The 17,808-nt window shown below is 43.3% G+C and overlaps 8 protein-coding genes across 8 annotated transcripts; 5 read left to right on the plus strand and 3 right to left on the minus strand.

The window, feature by feature from the left end:
* Positions 1-196: 196 nt before the first annotated feature.
* On the minus strand, positions 197-1,383 carry BDB00DRAFT_630655 (uncharacterized protein). Its single transcript, XM_053118091.1, has 4 exons — positions 1,212-1,383; positions 1,025-1,117; positions 434-901; positions 197-321 (listed from the first exon to the last, which is right to left on the minus strand). The coding sequence occupies exons 1-4, from the start codon at positions 1,257-1,259 to the stop codon at positions 301-303; spliced, it is 630 nt and encodes a 209-aa protein (XP_052975566.1). The 5' UTR covers positions 1,260-1,383; the 3' UTR covers positions 197-300.
* BDB00DRAFT_630628 (uncharacterized protein) lies at positions 1,303-3,240 on the minus strand. Its single transcript, XM_053118090.1, has 8 exons — positions 3,053-3,240; positions 2,673-2,894; positions 2,563-2,609; positions 2,225-2,428; positions 2,034-2,155; positions 1,799-1,952; positions 1,529-1,699; positions 1,303-1,437 (listed from the first exon to the last, which is right to left on the minus strand). The coding sequence occupies exons 1-8, from the start codon at positions 3,120-3,122 to the stop codon at positions 1,369-1,371; spliced, it is 1,059 nt and encodes a 352-aa protein (XP_052975567.1). The 5' UTR covers positions 3,123-3,240; the 3' UTR covers positions 1,303-1,368.
* A 33-nt stretch (positions 3,241-3,273) lies between these two features.
* On the plus strand, positions 3,274-3,917 carry BDB00DRAFT_843805 (uncharacterized protein). The gene is made up of 3 exons (XM_053124980.1): positions 3,274-3,384; positions 3,484-3,550; positions 3,657-3,917. The coding sequence occupies exons 1-3, from the start codon at positions 3,333-3,335 to the stop codon at positions 3,712-3,714; spliced, it is 177 nt and encodes a 58-aa protein (XP_052975568.1). The 5' UTR covers positions 3,274-3,332; the 3' UTR covers positions 3,715-3,917.
* A 686-nt stretch (positions 3,918-4,603) lies between these two features.
* Positions 4,604-5,354, minus strand: BDB00DRAFT_843808 (uncharacterized protein). The gene is made up of 4 exons (XM_053124981.1): positions 5,215-5,354; positions 5,010-5,124; positions 4,893-4,931; positions 4,604-4,807 (listed from the first exon to the last, which is right to left on the minus strand). Exons 1-4 carry the CDS (start codon positions 5,215-5,217, stop codon positions 4,689-4,691), a joined length of 276 nt encoding a protein of 91 aa, XP_052975569.1. The 5' UTR covers positions 5,218-5,354; the 3' UTR covers positions 4,604-4,688.
* Positions 5,355-6,409: 1,055 nt separating this feature from the next.
* Positions 6,410-8,162, plus strand: BDB00DRAFT_843812 (NADH-ubiquinone oxidoreductase). Its single transcript, XM_053124982.1, has 6 exons — positions 6,410-6,541; positions 6,662-6,778; positions 6,927-7,018; positions 7,120-7,266; positions 7,384-7,572; positions 7,680-8,162. The coding sequence occupies exons 1-6, from the start codon at positions 6,496-6,498 to the stop codon at positions 7,710-7,712; spliced, it is 624 nt and encodes a 207-aa protein (XP_052975570.1). The 5' UTR covers positions 6,410-6,495; the 3' UTR covers positions 7,713-8,162.
* On the plus strand, positions 8,008-9,664 carry BDB00DRAFT_843813 (uncharacterized protein). Its single transcript, XM_053124983.1, has one exon. The coding sequence runs from the start codon at positions 8,100-8,102 to the stop codon at positions 9,477-9,479; it is 1,380 nt and encodes a 459-aa protein (XP_052975571.1). The 5' UTR covers positions 8,008-8,099; the 3' UTR covers positions 9,480-9,664.
* A 307-nt stretch (positions 9,665-9,971) lies between these two features.
* BDB00DRAFT_630714 (uncharacterized protein) lies at positions 9,972-11,819 on the plus strand. Its single transcript, XM_053118092.1, has 5 exons — positions 9,972-10,541; positions 10,610-10,827; positions 10,919-11,013; positions 11,101-11,513; positions 11,612-11,819. The coding sequence occupies exons 1-5, from the start codon at positions 10,248-10,250 to the stop codon at positions 11,705-11,707; spliced, it is 1,116 nt and encodes a 371-aa protein (XP_052975572.1). The 5' UTR covers positions 9,972-10,247; the 3' UTR covers positions 11,708-11,819.
* Positions 11,820-14,924: 3,105 nt separating this feature from the next.
* On the plus strand, positions 14,925-17,793 carry BDB00DRAFT_843819 (OPT oligopeptide transporter protein-domain-containing protein). The gene is made up of 3 exons (XM_053124984.1): positions 14,925-15,336; positions 15,455-15,970; positions 16,117-17,793. Exons 1-3 carry the CDS (start codon positions 15,135-15,137, stop codon positions 17,508-17,510), a joined length of 2,112 nt encoding a protein of 703 aa, XP_052975573.1. The 5' UTR covers positions 14,925-15,134; the 3' UTR covers positions 17,511-17,793.
* Positions 17,794-17,808: the final 15 nt, after the last annotated feature.

Consider the following 17,808-nt stretch of genomic DNA (forward strand, 5'->3'; position numbering starts at 1 on the left):
TAGTCGATTAAAAAGACTTGGAAAGTAAACAACAGCAAATACATGATTCGAGTGCATCAAAATGTTCAACAAAGCAGAAAAAGGGATTAGGGGATACGCGTACCTGGATGCATGTGTTTGTACACCGTGTCCATTAGCTTCAATATTTTATCCAGGGCTGCTAATGCGTTCGGATGTGTCAGCACCGGTTTTTTTCGCGGATTTCAGTGATGAACTTTGATACGTGAGAGAGAATAGCGAGGTAATAACTCTGCAAGAATTCACCCAGTGTTGTCGCTGATGTGATATGGAGCCATTCAATCACCTCGTTAAGAGCGACCTCTGCCTATGATCCATCGTCAGTAAATCAAGGGTGAGAAGCTACCATTTAATAGCAAATAGCATAGCACACGACTAGTTACTAAGAGAAAAAAAAACAGAAACAAAACTTTACCCTATCATAATCATCGTCCGCTAATCGCATTGCCAAGGACGACACAATTTTCGTTTGATGCGATCTCAGTAATTTTTCAGGCGCTTCATCGTCGAGAAATATGCTTCGTAGACGAGCGAAACCCTGGTTGGTGAAAGCTGTGTCGCTGGACATGAAATAGCTGATGATTAAATGATGTCCACCAGTTTCGCATAGAGACTTTGTGTCGGACGTGACCATCTGGGCAAGTGTTTCCAGCAGGGTTTCATCGCTCGCGCCCACGGCATATGGTAGGGCGTAGCACATGTAAGCCCGCAAGTAATATGGTAGCAACATGTCATACATTGCTGCAATCTTGTCTGATAGCTGTGTCACGCTACCAGTAGTGTTGCTACTGTCATTTGAGCGTTGCTGGACATGTGACAAGGCGATTCGCGTCAAGCTTTCATCAAAAAGACCTTCTGACTGGCGAATTCCCAAGTATCTGATCTATTGGGTTTTTATGCATCGGATGGGGAGGGTAGAATACGTAGGCATATTTAGCGAGTTAGTTTCATAATGGTGTCAGTCATAATCATATATCGATTTTGTGAGACAAAAAAACAGCTTTACATCGTCTAACGTCTTCATGATCGATGCCTCGGTCTCATCTTGCTCTGCGCTAGTGACAAGAGTCAGCATTGTCTTTAGGTACCATGTCTTTTGCTTTTAAAAAAAAAGAAGTATCAATATTCAATGAGTGTGCCCAAGGACGATAAACATGCTGCGTTAGCTCTCTTCAACTCATGTGTGTATTTACCACAGTGCCTCCATGTCGCTTTTGAATTCTTTCTTGTAGTGCCTGCATCCTATCCAAGGACAACAATAACAGAAGTGAGTGACTCTATAAAAACATAGTTCCACATACTCAAAGCAACTCTTTCGCAATTTCTTTTATCGTTTTTCAAAGTAAGTTCTTACTGGCTGCCTTCGCAAACGTCCATGTCATCAGCACTTTGTAGTCGAATTCGCTTTCGTAATGATGTCTATTATATAATTGTGCTTACTTTGTCAGTATCTCTGTTCATAGGACACGTATACCTGTTGCCAAAGCCACAAAGATAAAGCAGACGTTACCGATAGAGATTGGTCTTCTTCTTTGTTGAACAACGCGTCGTATTTCATGACAATGGCTTGGTGGAACGGCGTCAGTTTTCGAGCCTTTCCCAAAGCGGAAGTGTAATTCTGGAAGCAAGACAAGGGTACATTATTGTCGAACAAGAGATTTGAAACGAGCAGGATGATGTCCTAACAAAAATAAGGGTGGTGTTTATACAACAGGTTTTTTTACTCGGTAAGCAACACGTAGCTAGAGAGAAGGAACGGCTATCTCTGGAAGGAACTTACAATGAGGCTATGTAGTGTTTGCGCCGAAGGGTACATGCATATTTCCTCGAGCAATTCAGCAATGTCATAGAGGCATGATAATTTGGAAGGTGTGAACATTTTCAACCACGACCTGATACTTTTCGCAAAGTTGTCCATCATTTCCTCTTCAAACCTATTTCAAATATTGCTTCAGCACTCTTGTTGTATAATTGCGCCCTATTCAGAATAAGAGGGGGTGAGGGGAAATACTTACGACGATTGCAATTGCAACGTCTGTTTCACCCCCTCGAGCAGATCACATATGTGTTGACTTGATGTGGGATCTCCAGGGGCAGCTAGTTTTTTTGCAAAGCACTGCCAGTAGATTGAAGTCGTCTAGAAACATCACATGGAGTCAAACGGAAGGGTTACAAAGGAAGTGCAATTCGTTGTAGGATAAGGTACCTGAAGTATATATGTTTGGGCTAGGCGGTCTTTGGCATGGCAGGCAGCTTCAAGCACGGCGGATGTGTACGACCAAACGGCAGGGTGGGCCAATCTGGTGTAGTTTGGGTCTATCAACAACAAGCGCTGTTGAGCACCCCACACGATGGCTATAAGATGAATTAATTTGCTGCTTGGAATAACAGTGTCGGACAGAGATGTGATCTAATAAAGGACGCTTTGTTGGATCAGTAAGGTGTCACGCTGGATGAGGATATGAATTCTCTTGTTCAATTAAATCCATGCTAAAGACAGAAAAGACTACTCATAGCCGTAGGAGTGGGTAAAGAAATACGTACTCGATAGGTTTTATTAGGATCCTCGATCGGGTCCACGTGCAACAATTCTAAATCATCCATCTGTTAGTTTGCATAGAAAATAAATAAAAAAAAAAGGTACGCTGCGCTACCTTTGAGGATTCTCTTGAGTTCTTTACAAAGCCGTTGAACACCCCTATTCGGCGCTTTGGTGGCGATTCTTGTAAACGTCTGCTCCAACGTGTTGCCAAAGTCGGCGTGTTTGATGGTCTTTTCGAGCTTTGTAGCAAAGACCAGTAACCGCTGGACCAACTCTTGACAATACTTTAGATCGAGATCCGCTTCAGCACAAGTAACCAAAATTTCATTGATTGCTGTATACCCCGATTGGACGCGTAGAAAAAAGAAAAACGATGAATGAGATCCATCCTAGGACCGATCAAAGAGAAACACAAAAAAAAACCAGCTGTAACCCCCCCCCCACCTTTTTTTTATTCTGTCTCACTCTCATTAAACACAAAGAAAAGTATACCAGTAATGTCGTCCTGTTCTTGAATCAATTCATCAATGAGAGTTGCTAGATTCATAGGATCAGCTTCCATAATGGAAAGTGGAGGAAAAAAAAGTTTATTGGGGTTGGATTCAGGTGTATGTGGGAGAGTTGAGAAAGGAAAGGAAAAAAGAACGCGAAAACGACGCGAGATTGTTTTATTGGGTTTTATTGGTGTTGAACCAAAAAAAAGAAAAAATTTACAACGCGTCAACAAGCGGTCTGCCCTGTCAAGATTTTCGTTCACCTCCGTGTCAATTGGATGGTACCCCAATCTACAGCGCACATAGCCATAGTAAGCGAAAGAGTACTGGCTATCACCATTGTTAATTATTATCAAGCAACAAATGAACGACAACGTGAAGAGGATGTAATTAGTAGTAATAGTTTTGTGGAAAGAAAGAGTTGCATACATCGGATTTCGTTACAACACCCTATGACATGCCGTTGCAGGCTGCTGATCCTGCTGAAAAGAACATGCTTTTTATATATAAGGTCGAGCCGAATAGCGTTACTGCTTAGTGGCAGCAACCTTTCAGGGCTTCTGCATGCTTTTGACATCTCTCATGTCGTCATTGTTACATACCCCATGCCATGTATTCGGATCCCACCAAGCTATTTCTGAAAGAGAAAATCACTCATGAACACTCAGTAACGTATTAAAAAATGAGTATAAGGAGGAGGCACTGCCGAACCGTAATTACTAGTGCTTATATGCTAGCTATTGTATGTGTCCTGATGCCAGCCGAATTTGAGCATGAGTGCCGAAACACTATCTGTAGGCTGGACCTTTACCGGACGAACCGGAGGTCATACCCAAAACGACCTGGAATAAGCGCATTTAACAATAACTTTTACATGACTCTACTCTAAGCCACACAGGTTGACAAAGCTGGATACATTGACGTTGGGTACCAGGCAAGCACTTGGCGGCTTTATAAAGTGTGCACCTTGGATAGAGGTTGGAGGGTGTGGGTAAGGTAGCCAAAACGTCAGACAATGTGGGACTAATGGTACTTCAGATGGGCTCTGAAAGAGCTTATTTACACTTTGTTCCCAATTTAGGAACAAGGTCGCACACAGACACTCAGCAAATCGGTTGGATTTCATTTTCAACAAGCTAAAAAAAAGGAAATAGTCATAGTAGTACAGCTTTAAAAGTTTCATATATTCCAGGTCATCGCTACAGTTTATAATCAAGAAATAACAATGGCAGATACTTGTGAAATGATTATCTTTCTTCTCCCAACGCTTGCTTGTGTGGTTTGTTCCCGGGAGTATCTCTTTTTTCTTTTGTTTGATTGTACATTATACTCCTTTATGGAAGATGAACCAAAGTAGTATTTATTCAGGGTGTTGTTGCGGAAAAAAGAATGAGTTGGTTGATTGGTTGCTTGGTAACGTATATCGGGGGAGAATTGCTATATCGGGAATGGCATGCGTTACAAAGAAGGAATCTCAAGTGACAGGTGTATTTGTGTTGCCCAGCAAGCAGTAGTAAGCGTGGTAGTAGTAGTAGTTGTTGTTGTTGTTGTTGTTTGATTCTGTGCGTGCGTGTATGATGCGGTGTGTGTGTGTGTGAAAACAAAAATTTGAGTGGGATTTCGGATAGAGTTGCTTATGCCTTCTTGGTATTGGAAGAGGGGAATCGTTTACGAAGCATGCGAAGCATCAAGCCGAACCAGTAGATATTGAGTAGATTTGTCACTACATTGGCGACACCGTAGATTACGAAATCTAGAAAATGGGGTTTAGGGGTTGCATGAGATATTTTATGCTAATTATGTCACACAATATATACCCATCCTATCAAACCACTTACAGCTCCAGGGCACCATTTCCCTGACGGCATAAATCTCCACTACAACAAAGACATGTAATGTTAGAACTCGCTACTCATATGAAGAACCACAAAGACCCTCATTCATTCGTTCATTACCCCAAAGATAGTAGGACATCGATAAGCCAAATACGATCCGTGCCATGAAGAACACCGAAATCAACATGACGCCGTTGATCAATTGAAGCTTACTGCCCGTCCAGCCCAGCTTGTCCTGTTATAAGCCATTTTTACCAAGTTTTCCCCGCAGTTAGCCACACATAGGCCTTTCGTCTTGGTTTTTTTTTTCCTTTTTTTACATTACCATGAACCAATTAATGTTGAGAAAGGGTGTGCTGGCTTCATAGAGTAAAAAGATCGAGCCATAATAGTTGATAAAGGGTCTCTGTTGATAATGGGAAATGATCAGTAAAACTGCTTCAACCTTTGACGCTAAACCTTGGCAACGCATCTCAGCAACAACAACGGCAACCACAACATCGGCAACCGCAGCAGCAGCCATCACAGCAACAGCCTCAACAGCAGCAACCAGAGCAGCAACCAGAGCAGCAGCAGCAGCCAGCAGAGCAACAACTTCAACAACAACCGCTGCAGGATACTGCAACCATCTCTCTTCCCTTTTTCCCGCCACCACCACCTGTGCAAAGGATCGCACTCGCGACGCACGCATCTGCATCACCATCATCAGTTCATCCACCGCCTGCACCAGAGTACAAAATGTCACGCCATACTGTAACGCTTGATATGCTTTGGCGCGAATGGTACCATGGCTTGGCTGGTGGACCTGCAGTTGATGAATTGGAGCGCGAGCACGGCGTTGCGTGGCGGCGAGCAGAGTCAGAACGCCGATGTTATCTCTACCATTTCGTTCGGCGGGCTTCTTTTTCGCCAATGAGATTTTCCATGTGGCCAACGACGTTTTGATTTGGCCAACAGCATTATATTTCGCTAATGGCCCCTTTTTTCGCTAACGGCATTTTCACTTGGTCAACGGCCCCCTTTTTCACTAACGGTGTTACTAATTTGCTTACAGCATTTTATTTCGTCAACGGCATCGTCACTTGGGCAACGGCCCCTTATTTGGTCAACGACATCATTATTTCGCTTACAGTTTTTTTTTATTTTATTAACAGCATTTTCACTTGGTCAACGGCCCTCTTTTTCGCTAACGGAATTACTAATTTGCTCTGCATGTAAAGCGTAAATGTATTTTTTAGCAGAGAAATTGCCAACCACCGGCTGATAATTCTTATTACTCATTGCTATACCGAAAAAGAAAACGAACTATTACAACCAAACAGCTACTTGTATGGAAAATATTCTTTTCACTTGTGTGGGTTTGAGAACTACAAGCGCCTTTCTTATTGGCTGCATACGAAAAAATTGGAAGTCAAGAACACTATTGTGATCAAAGCTAACCGTTACGTCACAAATTTTTAATCTCGGCGACAGAATAGACGACGGGTGGTCTAACAAGAAAAAAAAACAGCAAAGCGCTCTATTGGCTTGAGATTCTTCGTGCCTTCTTCTCCCCCATTAACTTTTAACCCCCCTCTCTCTTTTATAAATAAAGATCTCATTTACAATGGCAATGACTGCACTTGGATTGCACGCTGCCAAGCGTGCTTTGAGTAAGTAGTCGGCTTTTCACCCCAGCATTTTACAACAACAACAGCAACAAAGAGAATGCGACTCGTGCATATATAATCAATTTCATATACTCAACATTCGATTATCAACATTTTCTATAGCAACTACCGTTGCACCTCAAGCATTGTCTGTCGTGTCGAAGCGTGCTGTTTCGACCGAAGTTACTCGAAACATTGACGAAATTAAAGACGTTGCTTTGAAGCCCAATAACGGCGCAGGTTCGATTCTATCCCACTTTTTTATTACAAATCCACAGAAATAAACAACAGTAGCAACAACAGCAACAATCGAAGATCCAGACGAAATCGATCGTATATTGACTTTTTTTTTTTGCACAACGATTTTCAACGTTTAATATAAATATAGAATACATTTTGTCGACGGTCGATCGCGTTGTAAGCTGGGCTCGTGAAGGTTCCTTCTGGCCCGTGACCTTCGGTTTGGCATGCTGTGCTTTGGTAGGACAAAAGGATTTATTTTGATAACAGAAACAGCGTATATGCGTATGTACATTGGAGAGAAGGAAGAAACTAAAAAATATTGTAATGACATGTCATAGGAAATGATGCATTGTTCGACACCTCGTTACGATCAGGATCGTTTCGGTATTATTTTCCGTGCCACGCCCCGTCAATCCGATGTCATGATTGTCGCTGGCACTTTGACCAACAAGATGGCTCCTGCTCTCCGTAAAGTTTACGATCAGGTAATTAGTGACGGATAGATGAAGGGAAGGAGGGCAGGAATATATAAATACGGAAACGACGGATATAAAAAGAGAGGAGAAGAAAACTTTAATGCTCAAATGTGTGAATATTTTTAGATGCCTGAGCCACGTTGGGTGATTTCCATGGGCAGTTGTGCCAACGGTGGTGGCTACTACCACTACTCGTACTCTGTTGTCCGTGGCTGTGATCGTATTGTCCCTGTGGATGTGTACGTGCCTGGCTGCCCTCCCACCGCTGAGGCGCTGCTATACGGTATCTTCCAGTTGCAAAAGAAGATGAGAAGAGTAAGTGTGATGATCACAGGGAGCGATGGATACAAGAGAGAAGGAAAGACAGAAGAAGAAGCGGGAGAATAGCGGAAGGCTAATCTTGTTTTATTTTTATACAACAGACCAAGATCACCCGTCTCTGGTACAGAAAGTAGACTGTTTCTATGATATATACACACGCACACTACGCACCACGCACACACACAACAACAACCTATTACACGATATTGCAACAACATACACCTCTCGCAATCCCAAGACGTTTGTAAACAAAATAAATAAAAATAAAAGTTATTTTTGGCGCCAAAGTCAGATGGGAATGTACAGTACACAACAGCACATATGTATACATCAGCATAGCACACCTAAAAACATATTCGCGATAAAGAACTTTCGATTTCGCGTTGTTGTTGTTCTTCTCTCTCCTTCTTTCTTTTCCTCTTTGCACAGCTACGCCTCTTTTTCTTATTTGTTTGCGCTATCCGTCACTTTTCTTTCTTCAAAGCTTTCCTACTACTACTACTACTACTACTACTACTAGCATGTCATCTGCTGAAGAGCCTGTAATACCAACCTCTACTGAGGCACCGGAGCCCACTCCGACAGACAACGCACCCTCAGATGATCCTACAACTGCAGATGTCGAACCAGCACCCACGACAACAGAGGCGCCCAATGACTCGACAACATCAGAGGACCCTGCTCCTTCAGATACGACAACTTTACCAAGTCAAGACACTACAACACCGCCGTCTGAATCTGCTTCAACAACAACTTCTTCTCCATCTGAGGATACCACGTACTTACCTCCTGATGAAAGTGCTACTACAGCATCTCCGTCTGAAGATCCATCCACTGAACCACCATTACCTTCTACTACCTCTTCGGAACCCGATCCGACGACCACCGCCTCCGTACCTGACACCACAACTGCATCACCCGATCCACCGCTCTCCTCTTCTTCAGACCCTTCCATAAGCACAACTGAGGATCCGACAACAACCTCGACATCCTCCGTTGAAGATACTACAGCACCTTCTTCTGACACGTCAGATGTACCACCGTCAGCAACATCGTCAATAGATCCTACAGTAACAACTACGCCACCGCCAGAAACAACTAGTAGTACATCATCAGAGATCATCACACCCACGACCACATCAGTAGAGCAGACGCAAACCACCTCGAATGAACTGCCTTCCCCGACTAGCAGTATGATTCTCGAGCCAACACCAAGCGTAAGGCCAACCACAGTGAGCTATATCACAACCACGACACTTGTGCCGACTGAAACGGTCATTGTGAGAAATGGAGAAACGATAACCACTACCACCTACGTTTCTGAAGTGTATGTTAACCAAATACTACTATACCATCTTTCCTCGCTTCGTTTAAATAATCGTCATTATCTACATAGAACGGTCATTCCTACCTTACCTGAAGTGGATGCGATCGACCAGGGTTCAAGCAACACAAACGTCATAATAGGCGCTACTATCGGCGGGGCTGTGGCACTTGGCCTTGCAGTTGCAGGCATTGTATTTTTCATGCGGCGAAAGAAAAGACGCGAGCGGATTAACCAGCTTCAACAACAGCAACGCCGTTTGTCGTCACCCATGATGGATACGGTTCAGTCCTATGACGACGATTTCTATGGTGATCCATACCGCATGTCATTGATGACAACAAGCAACAATGGAGAGTATGGCTGGTCAAGCAGTAGCAACAATACCAGCAGTGCGCCTTTGTTTTCATACGATACAGCAGTTGAGGCCTATCGCAGTGGTACAAGTCATCATCAGTCGATCGTGACTGATCAAGCTACTGCTGGTGCAGCTGCCACGACTACGACACGGAAGCCTAACAGTCGTGAGGATGATGATTCTGCTCCTGGTGTTGATATGCCACGCTATCGTGATTAAAATCAACCCTTCTTTCCTTGTGTGTTTGAAAGTTTGACGTATTAGAGGGAAGCATTTCTCTATCACACACATTCACACACGCGATAACAACAAATACCATATACAAGCGAGCCCAAACTTTTGTTAGCCTAATGTATCATATAAATGGACGTGTAATTATATAAAGTGATAAGAATATATTTCGCATTACATTTAAACTATTAATGTTTATTGTACACATTTATACATTCTATGTATATTCCAAACTACGAAAGGAAAGGGTGATCTTTCTACTACAGTTGGAGTCAGACACTGTACTGTTAACGTGGCGTAGCAAAGGAGTTGAGCATCATGAGGCGTTGCTTATTCCACATTTGCTCACATGATAAGGCTTAGATATGTACGCTTCCAATTATAGATAATCAGTCAAACTGTGCCACACTTTACTTCTTGATAATACACACACGCAAACACTTGCGTATTATCCTCCTTCTTTTTCCAATAACTTGAGAACGGCAACATATAATTAACGTATTGGTAGAATAATCCTTCTATTTTCAGTCAAGTCAATTCGTGTTAGATGTATGTACTACCAATTCATACATGTATAGAGTCACGATTCCATGCCCTTTTTAAAAAAGTAGAATGGATAGCCATAAAGCCAGTAGCGATTGTTGAACAAACATCTTTCTTGTTTTTCTACCGTTTCTTTCTCTTCTTCTTCTTCCTTTCAATTGTGGGTTGCAGTTGTTTTTATTTTTCTCCCTTTTTCTTCTTTGAATAACAACAATGTCAACTGTGTCTGGAGAACAGCACGAGCAAGATAGGATATCACGACAACGACATGAACAAGAGGGCGTTGATGACAATGATCACCGACATCAACACCGAGAGCGACGTTCATCAATAACATCGATCACCAACAATACAGCTCCGCCACCAACTTACCATTACAGCCAAGGAGGGGTACGTTATTACGATGACGATGGGATGAGCTATAGTGGCTCAGAAGACCGGTTCTCATTTTCATCCAATGGATCCGCCAATTCCTCGACACGAAGACCAGGAGAAAAACTACCGAAGGTTAGAGGAAACAATAAATTACCACTATATAAGCTATGGGACACTTATCACAATAACAATGGATTTAGACCCGAGAAAAATACAGCTCGAGTAGTTTTGTTCAGACAACATTCTTCCCTATTATAAACATGATTGTGACCGTCGCTTTGATCGGTGTTATGATTATGGTGTATATTCGTGCCAATGGCCAAACGATTGGCACCACACAAGCTGGTATGGCTTACCCCACTGTAATGGCACTTGTCGTAACCATTCTTGTCACATTCATCAGTGGAGGAATTGGATAGTAAGGTTTTTTTTTAAGCAATATTCAGTTTTATTGATGGATGAATATGTAATGTCGGTGGTAACTTATATCATATTCAAATTTCGTGTAGTGCTGTTTCTGAATACAAGTGGCTGCGTTTTCAGAAACAGGAAAGTCAGTTGAGCCTAATGGATGTATATGATTCATGTTCACGCGGTATAGGCGGTAATGTATTAGTTTCTGTACAACATTTAGTTTTCTTTTGAAAGTGTTAGAAAGTTTAATACATATTGATTTTTAACCCTTTATTAGGTGTTTTACGAGTGATTTTATTTTTAAAGTTCGATAGCGTAATTATTGCAACAATCATATTCTCGCTCGGTCTATTAGCGATTCCACCTGCTGCACAGCAAGTTTTGCATTCACACACACCGACTCCAACCCAAATCTGCGAAGAAGATAGTTATTACTATCCTCTTGCAAATTCAATTGAATCCGGCGAGCAGACCACCTATCAATATCGCTCAAACGATCCACGTTCTATCAAAGGACTTATGCAACACAGTGAAATTCAATTCTATATGAAACAGTACATGCTGAATGTGTCAGTGCAAGCCTCACTCTCATGCGCTCCGGATGCTATCAACTGCACGTTTCCCTTTCTGACAACGCCACATGTTACCATGGAGTGTGAGCCAGGCAGTTGGGACACACAAATAGTTGACGTAAATGCAAATAATCTGACGACGTTGGGCGAATACTGGAAGGATCCGCTTGCTGATGTCCTTTCTGATTCTACTGGCTACCGACCACTGTACAATAGCGAATTTCCACACATGTATTATGCTGGATCAATGTACAACCGCACCTATTACGATCTCAACAACATTACCGATTTTCCGTATCAAGCCAGCGATAATTATACGATGGACTTTTTACCCGAAGTGCGCAACCAGATTGGTGACCAGACGTTTGTCCTTTTGACCGATAGAGGAGGTGTTGTCCGTCGCATTGGTGGCGATTATCCCGATATACATCCCGACGAAGCGGAAATACGTGTCTGCACCTTGCGCGCGGCCATGAATCTCACTAATATCACACTATCCTACAGTGGTGGAGATACGCATCACCAAATAACTTCCAATGTCTATGGCACCTATCCTGTTGATATGGACTACGATGGATATCTTGGCAACACCACAACATGGGCGCTCGAATATACAGACACAGGTCATGAATACCAATGGAAGTATAGCGTTACCAACATGTATGGTCTACAACAAAGCATCATGCGAGAATTGATCCTCGACAACGAGAACATTTTCAAGATGGGTAGAAATAGCAACGAGGGTCCAATGACATTACCTGTCGAGGAATTTTTTCGGGAGATTTTTTTGCATATTGGATTGGCTATGGCTATTACACTGCCTCGAGGCGAAATGCTACTCTCGTATTTCTTCGATCCAACGGTTTGTCGTGATACAGATCCAGTGTATGAGATTGATCCGAAATCATTCTATCCTCTGGCACTGTCGCTGATAATACCACTGGGTTGGTGGGCTGCACTGTGGTCGATAAGTCTGTATAGAGTGGATGGCGTCTCCAGGGGTCACTCGCAAATCGCGTTGCTGGTTACGGGTCTAACGCCTGAGGCGCGGGATCAGTTGCAGGGAGACGAGTCGCATGCGGATCAATTTACGATACGAGATGCAGCAAAACAGGTTGTCGTTAGGTTTGGCGAACGGGATCGTAGTAGTGGGGAAAGTAGTAGTAGCAGTAATAACATTACCGGTGACGCTATCTTTGGCTTGCCACATGAAGTCAAGCACCTGCGTACTCATCGACGGAACTCAATATAAATATTCGTACCTTTTACTTTATCCCTCCGGGCTTCTTCTCCGCATATTTTTAAAAAAAATCCACACACCGCGTCTTGTACTGATAGTCCAATATAATATTAAAACGAGAAATTATAAAATTGAATGGTAGAACAATATATTTGTTAGAAAAGCTGCTGTAGGCTTTGGCGTGGAAGAAGAACAAAGAAAAGAAAAGGCATTTCTCTTTTTCGGATGTGTGTGTGTGTGTTTGAGTCTCATACATATCCTCGGCAACTTTCTCTATTGACCTTGTGATGTGTACGTAAAATTCATTTGCTCCGCTTCTGTTGCCTTGTTCCCACGCAAAGGATATGGCACAGTCATACAATCGCAGCAGCATCAACAGCAGTGTTATATGTAAGCAGTCGACAAAATAATTGTAATGTCATTTTCATTGAACCGTAAAGTAGAAGTTGGACGTGAGATGATGATAATTGATATCACAGTTAGAAATGAACTTCGGTCATGATCGACACGAGGCTTATTTCGAATCTGTTTGGCAAAAATTGCTTAAAGATGACAGCACATCATGGATGTTTTAGTAAAAACATAGCGAAAATAATATACCAACGATACCAGGCCGTTGAATTCCGATATTTTCTTAAAAAGTAGATGCTGGCGAATGGGTCAGCAGCCTAGGTATGTATGAATATCATATTGGGTAGCTGATTGTGGCACCATCTTGTATAAAGCTTATTATTACGATTCTATGTTCTCCTTACCAATGATGGTTTGATGGTGTGATCCGATACCCATTATGGATTTTTTTTCCTATTGAAAATGTATTATCCGCAAAGGCATATCTTTCCTTTTGTTCAAGTCAGTATGCTACTTATCCATTACATGATAGCCATAAAAAATAAACAAGAAAGAAAAGAGAGTTATAATGGTACGAACAACGATGCTAGTACAACTTGGACAACTTGCTCTTAGCAAACAAATCTTCCGAGATGTGAGAGATGCTTTTTAGATACCGACCACCAGTTAGAACACATCACCGCTGCCACAGCCAATTCTATGTAAATGTGCTATAAGCAAAGTAAGTAGTAACCAAATCTTCTGACAGCAAAATGCATTTGTTGTCATGGTAGCAAACGTTACCATCATAGCAAAAATAGCTAAATCTGTACCCATAGCAACGAAAAGCTTTTTTGAACTGTTTGGTTGTCACATGTCATACCAATTTCAAAAATGGAAAGTGCATCCAAGGTGAGAAATGTTTGCCGTTTTCAAACCTCGATGATGCGATCAAAGAGGGTCCCAGTGTCATCGAGAACATGCTGTCAGCCTACGATTAAGCAATCACAAAAAATTCACGGCTGCTGCGTCTAATTTTATGATTCTCCTCCTTGTTCCCTGTATTACCATAAAAAAGGATGCGCCCGCATTAAGAAGAGCGTTGCAGATGGCAGGGAGGAGCTGTCTTTCATATGCCGTTTTCCCTCCAAATCAGAATACACCGTGTGATCCAGCGTGGTTTTTGGTATGCCCTGTCCCACGTTCACGGGAAAAGTCAGAGAGACAAAAAGCAGCGCAAGGCATACAGTACAGAAATATTTCTTTATCAGCTGCAGGCAGCCTTTCGGGGCTTAGCACAAAAAAAGAGAGACGCAATTCAAATGTGCGATAAGCAGGTTGTCAGCAGGCGATAAGAAAGAGAGAGACACACAACATACATCTTGGTGGGTTAGTCTTTACACAGGAGCACGCACATGCAGCGGCTGTACAATTTGCCTTTTGTTGGGCTCGAGTGACAAAATTGAACAGGTCACACCATGAAAAGGGTGGATTAACGTATCATGACTGATATTCAAGGGAAAAGGAAATAGGGCGGATAATAATGAACACTTTCTTCTTCCGCCACACTCTATGTCCGACCATCAATCATTTTATCAGTGAATCAGAACTTTTTTATGCGAAAAGAAAAAGAGCGAACAAATCAGGACGAGAAGACCAAAAAAGGCGATGCAAGTACGATTTGAGGCACAAGGTGCTCAACACAGGATGGAGAGATGCTGGTGATGGGTTGCACATAGCAGTAGCAGGAGTAGTATTAGCAGTGACAATAATAATAAGCCATGTCACGAACAGAAGAAGAGAAGAAAAGATAACACATCCACAATTGTTAGGTCGCACCAGCTCGCCTAATAGACTGCGAAATGCCATTTCGAGCAGAAATTACCTGAAAAAGACTCTCCACGTCAAACCGGAAGGCGAATGCGCACGAACCCTTCTGCTGCTGCCTGTTAGCACTTGTCTTGCTGCCACTTATCAATACATAGGCAATAACATTGGCGTACTCTCACAGTTGAAATCGAGACAGAGCATATAAAACCAATTTGCTTTTCTCTCACCATTTTCTCTCACCCTTTTTTTTTCCCATTTTCTTTTTTGTCTGTCTTTCCCCGCTCCTATTTCTCTTCTATTCACGGTTCAGTCGTATTATCGTATATAATCCTATAAGGCATGGCGGACCTCAAGACAACAACACCCGCACCCGAGGAGGAAAAGATCGAATACGAAGTCGACACAAAGGAAAAAGAGCAGTATGATCTGGATCAGCAAGTTGAAATGAAGGACGACCGACCGATAGGTCAGGAATTCGTCGAGGAGTGGCAGTTCACTTGGCGTGCATCTGTCGTAGGCTCTCTTCTCGGCTGTCTTGTAGGCAAGTATCTTGTTTCTTATTTTACCAATCGGAGTTTTTTTCATGTGACGGAAAACTAACTGATCTCACCGCGAAATACAACTGCTGCGACTACGACTATGATTTACGACCACAACAGCCGCATCAAACACATATCTCGGTCTTAAAATCGGCTGGACTTTTGGTGCCTCGCTCTTTGGTGCCATCTTCTCCTTCGCCATCATCAAACCACTGTCGCGCGTGTTGCCACTATGGGCTGGGGGTGGCTACTTTGGTGCAAAGGAGAACGTTACAGCCCAATCTGCCGCCACCACTGCTGGCGGTCTTTCCGCCGGTTTCGTTGCTGGTGTACCAGCTATGTACAAGCTTGGACTGATGAGCACACCCAAGAACGATGCCGCCGCCCTCGTCCTCTTTACCATCTCGGCCGCCTTTTATGGTCTCTTCTTTGCCGTCCCTCTCCGAAGACACTTTGTCCTCAACCAGGATCTACCTTTCCCTACTCCCCGTGCTACCGCTACCACCATCATCTCATTGCACAATAGTGTCGAAGGTGAACGTGAAGCCATGCGTAAGGCCATGTGGATGGGAATCTTTTTTATGATCACTTTCATCTGGACCTTGATTGCCTACTGGGTCCCCTTTTTTGAAACTAGTAAGCTACAATCCTATGATCATCTTGCATGCATCCATGCATTATGCGTGTTTATATGGAGTGGAAGGAAAGGGATTACATTGATCTGTGAGTGACAAAGTTACTGATTATGCTTCTCCCCTGTGTGTGTGTGTGCGGCGTAATAGTTCACATTCTCTGGTGGATTGGTTACAGCACCGGCTATGAGAACATGATGAGCGCTGATGCAGATTGGGGTTGGTACTTCTCATTCGACTGGCCATTCTTCGGTGCTGGTCTCATGACACCCGGTTCAACTGTCCTCAGTTTCTTCATTTCGTCCATCTTCTTGTACGGTATCATTGGTCCTACCTTGGTGACAAAGGGGCACTGGATCGGCGCTGGTGGTTTTAGCGACGAAGGCGAGACGGCTCAAAAGTTCTACTTGTGGCCTGGTATTGCGCTTATGGTCTTGTCTTCCATGACCGAACTGTTTGTCCGATACGAAATGTTGTGGCGTGCATGCAAGGGCGGCGCTGCTGAAATCTTCTATGCTGTCCGAGAAGTCATCCTCTTTGTCAAGGTCAAGATCCTGCGTCGCGGCAGTGACTCCGTCTCTGGTGCCAATGGTCGTCCGGAAGTTACCGATGAGCTTTTCAAGCCCGAAGAACTTGTCCCTGTCTACTGGTGGGGAACTGGCGTTGTTATCTCCATCATCTTTACCTGCGCTATTATGGGTGAATACTTTGGCATGCCTGTCTACCAATCCATTGTTGCTGTCATTATCGCCTTCATCCTCGCCTTTGTCGGTATCCAGTCGTCTGGTGAGACCGATATCAACCCTACCGGTAGTATTGGTAAGATGGCCCAGCTCGTCTTTACTGGCATGCCCGCCCACTCCACCGAGCAACTGCAAAAGAACAACTTGATGGCTGGTACCATTGCTGCTTCTGCTGCCTCGCAGTCTGTCGACATGGTTGGTGATTTGAAGACCGGCCAGCTTGTTGGTGCTTCTCCTCGATCCCAGTTCTTGGCCCAAGCCGTCGCCTCTATCCCCGCTATTGGCATTGCCGTAGGTCTCTTCATCCTGTTTGCTGAAGCCTATCCTTGCATCATCAACGACGATTTAGACACATCCAACTGCGAGTTCCAGCTTGTGGCCGTCATGGCATGGCTCCAAGTGACCCGGCTGTTGACTGGCACCGCTGATCCATTAACTCGCGACTGTATCATTGTCACTGCCGTGTGTGCTGTCATTGGTGTCATCGTACCTGTACTGAAGTTCAGAGTTATTCCCGAAAAGTATCATCGCTATGTTCCCTCTATGTCGGCGATTGGTATTGCCATGATCAACCCTGCTCCGGAAATTCCTTTCTCAATGTTCCTCGGCTGGTCCGGTGGCAAGATCTGGAAGCGCTTCTATCCTAAGCAATATGACGACTTTATGCACAGTGTCGCTGGTGGTATGATTGCTGGTCAAGGTATCTCTGCTTTGTTGAAGGCCGTTTTCCAGCTTGGCGGTGTTGAGGGTGACATCTTTTACGCCTCCTGCATTATGGGTGAAAAAGCCAACTGCCCTTAATATCCTTCTTTACTTGGTTTCTCCTGCTGTGGTAGTATGTTCCTCTATAAATACACATTCACCCTCCCTTCTCCTTTTGTTACTCTACTTTGCACCTTTATATATTACAATTTTTCTCTTTGATATACCTTTTTCCTACCTTTTTTGTACTATAGTATACACTTCACGAACCTTTTATCATAATTATAATGTAATGCAGCTTCTTTCCTGTTACGTTGTCGTGTGTGATGTACCGATTGAACTTTAAATACAAAAGAAATAATAACTCATTTTCTAACTATCATCGATCTTCGTGTGC

This window comes from Zychaea mexicana, assembly GCF_025766255.1.
Source record: "Zychaea mexicana strain RSA 1403 chromosome Unknown BDB00scaffold_90, whole genome shotgun sequence".
Lineage (NCBI taxonomy): Eukaryota > Fungi > Mucoromycota > Mucoromycetes > Mucorales > Lichtheimiaceae > Zychaea > Zychaea mexicana.

Bases quoted from the DNA above. Each gene is read 5' to 3' on its own strand.
- BDB00DRAFT_630655 (XM_053118091.1), bottom strand. From the start codon at position 1,259: ATGCAGGCACTACAAGAAAGAATTCAAAAGCGACATGGAGGCACTGTG. The intron at 902-1,024 runs GTAAAGCTGTTT...AAAACCCAATAG, and splicing joins TCATGAAGACGTTAGACGAT to ATCAGATACTTGGGAATTCG. The intron at 322-433 runs GTAAAGTTTTGT...GATCATAGGCAG, and splicing joins CGGACGATGATTATGATAGG to AGGTCGCTCTTAACGAGGTG.
- BDB00DRAFT_630628 (XM_053118090.1), bottom strand. From the start codon at position 3,122: ATGGAAGCTGATCCTATGAATCTAGCAACTCTCATTGATGAATTGATT. The intron at 2,895-3,052 runs GTATACTTTTCT...CGGGGTATACAG, and splicing joins AGAACAGGACGACATTACTG to CAATCAATGAAATTTTGGTT. The intron at 1,953-2,033 runs GTAAGTATTTCC...TATTTGAAATAG, and splicing joins ACGTTGCAATTGCAATCGTC to GTTTGAAGAGGAAATGATGG.
- BDB00DRAFT_843805 (XM_053124980.1), top strand. From the start codon at position 3,333: ATGGTACCCCAATCTACAGCGCACATAGCCATAGTAAGCGAAAGAGTA. The intron at 3,385-3,483 runs CTATCACCATTG...AGAGTTGCATAC, and splicing joins AGTAAGCGAAAGAGTACTGG to ATCGGATTTCGTTACAACAC. The intron at 3,551-3,656 runs CTTTTTATATAT...ATTGTTACATAC, and splicing joins ATCCTGCTGAAAAGAACATG to CCCATGCCATGTATTCGGAT.
- BDB00DRAFT_843808 (XM_053124981.1), bottom strand. The intron at 4,932-5,009 runs GTAATGAACGAA...TCTTTGTTGTAG, and splicing joins GATGTCCTACTATCTTTGGG to TGGAGATTTATGCCGTCAGG. The intron at 4,808-4,892 runs GTAAGTGGTTTG...CCCATTTTCTAG, and splicing joins GGAAATGGTGCCCTGGAGCT to ATTTCGTAATCTACGGTGTC.
- BDB00DRAFT_843812 (XM_053124982.1), top strand. From the start codon at position 6,496: ATGGCAATGACTGCACTTGGATTGCACGCTGCCAAGCGTGCTTTGA. The intron at 6,779-6,926 runs GTTCGATTCTAT...ATATAAATATAG, and splicing joins GAAGCCCAATAACGGCGCAG to AATACATTTTGTCGACGGTC. The intron at 7,019-7,119 runs GTAGGACAAAAG...GACATGTCATAG, and splicing joins GTTTGGCATGCTGTGCTTTG to GAAATGATGCATTGTTCGAC.
- BDB00DRAFT_843813 (XM_053124983.1), top strand. From the start codon at position 8,100: ATGTCATCTGCTGAAGAGCCTGTAATACCAACCTCTACTGAGGCACCG.
- BDB00DRAFT_630714 (XM_053118092.1), top strand. From the start codon at position 10,248: ATGTCAACTGTGTCTGGAGAACAGCACGAGCAAGATAGGATATCACGA. The intron at 10,542-10,609 runs GTTAGAGGAAAC...CAATGGATTTAG, and splicing joins CAGGAGAAAAACTACCGAAG to ACCCGAGAAAAATACAGCTC. The intron at 11,014-11,100 runs GTAATGTATTAG...ACCCTTTATTAG, and splicing joins ATGTTCACGCGGTATAGGCG to GTGTTTTACGAGTGATTTTA.
- BDB00DRAFT_843819 (XM_053124984.1), top strand. From the start codon at position 15,135: ATGGCGGACCTCAAGACAACAACACCCGCACCCGAGGAGGAAAAGATC. The intron at 15,337-15,454 runs GCAAGTATCTTG...CGACCACAACAG, and splicing joins TCTTCTCGGCTGTCTTGTAG to CCGCATCAAACACATATCTC. The intron at 15,971-16,116 runs GTAAGCTACAAT...GCGGCGTAATAG, and splicing joins GGTCCCCTTTTTTGAAACTA to TTCACATTCTCTGGTGGATT.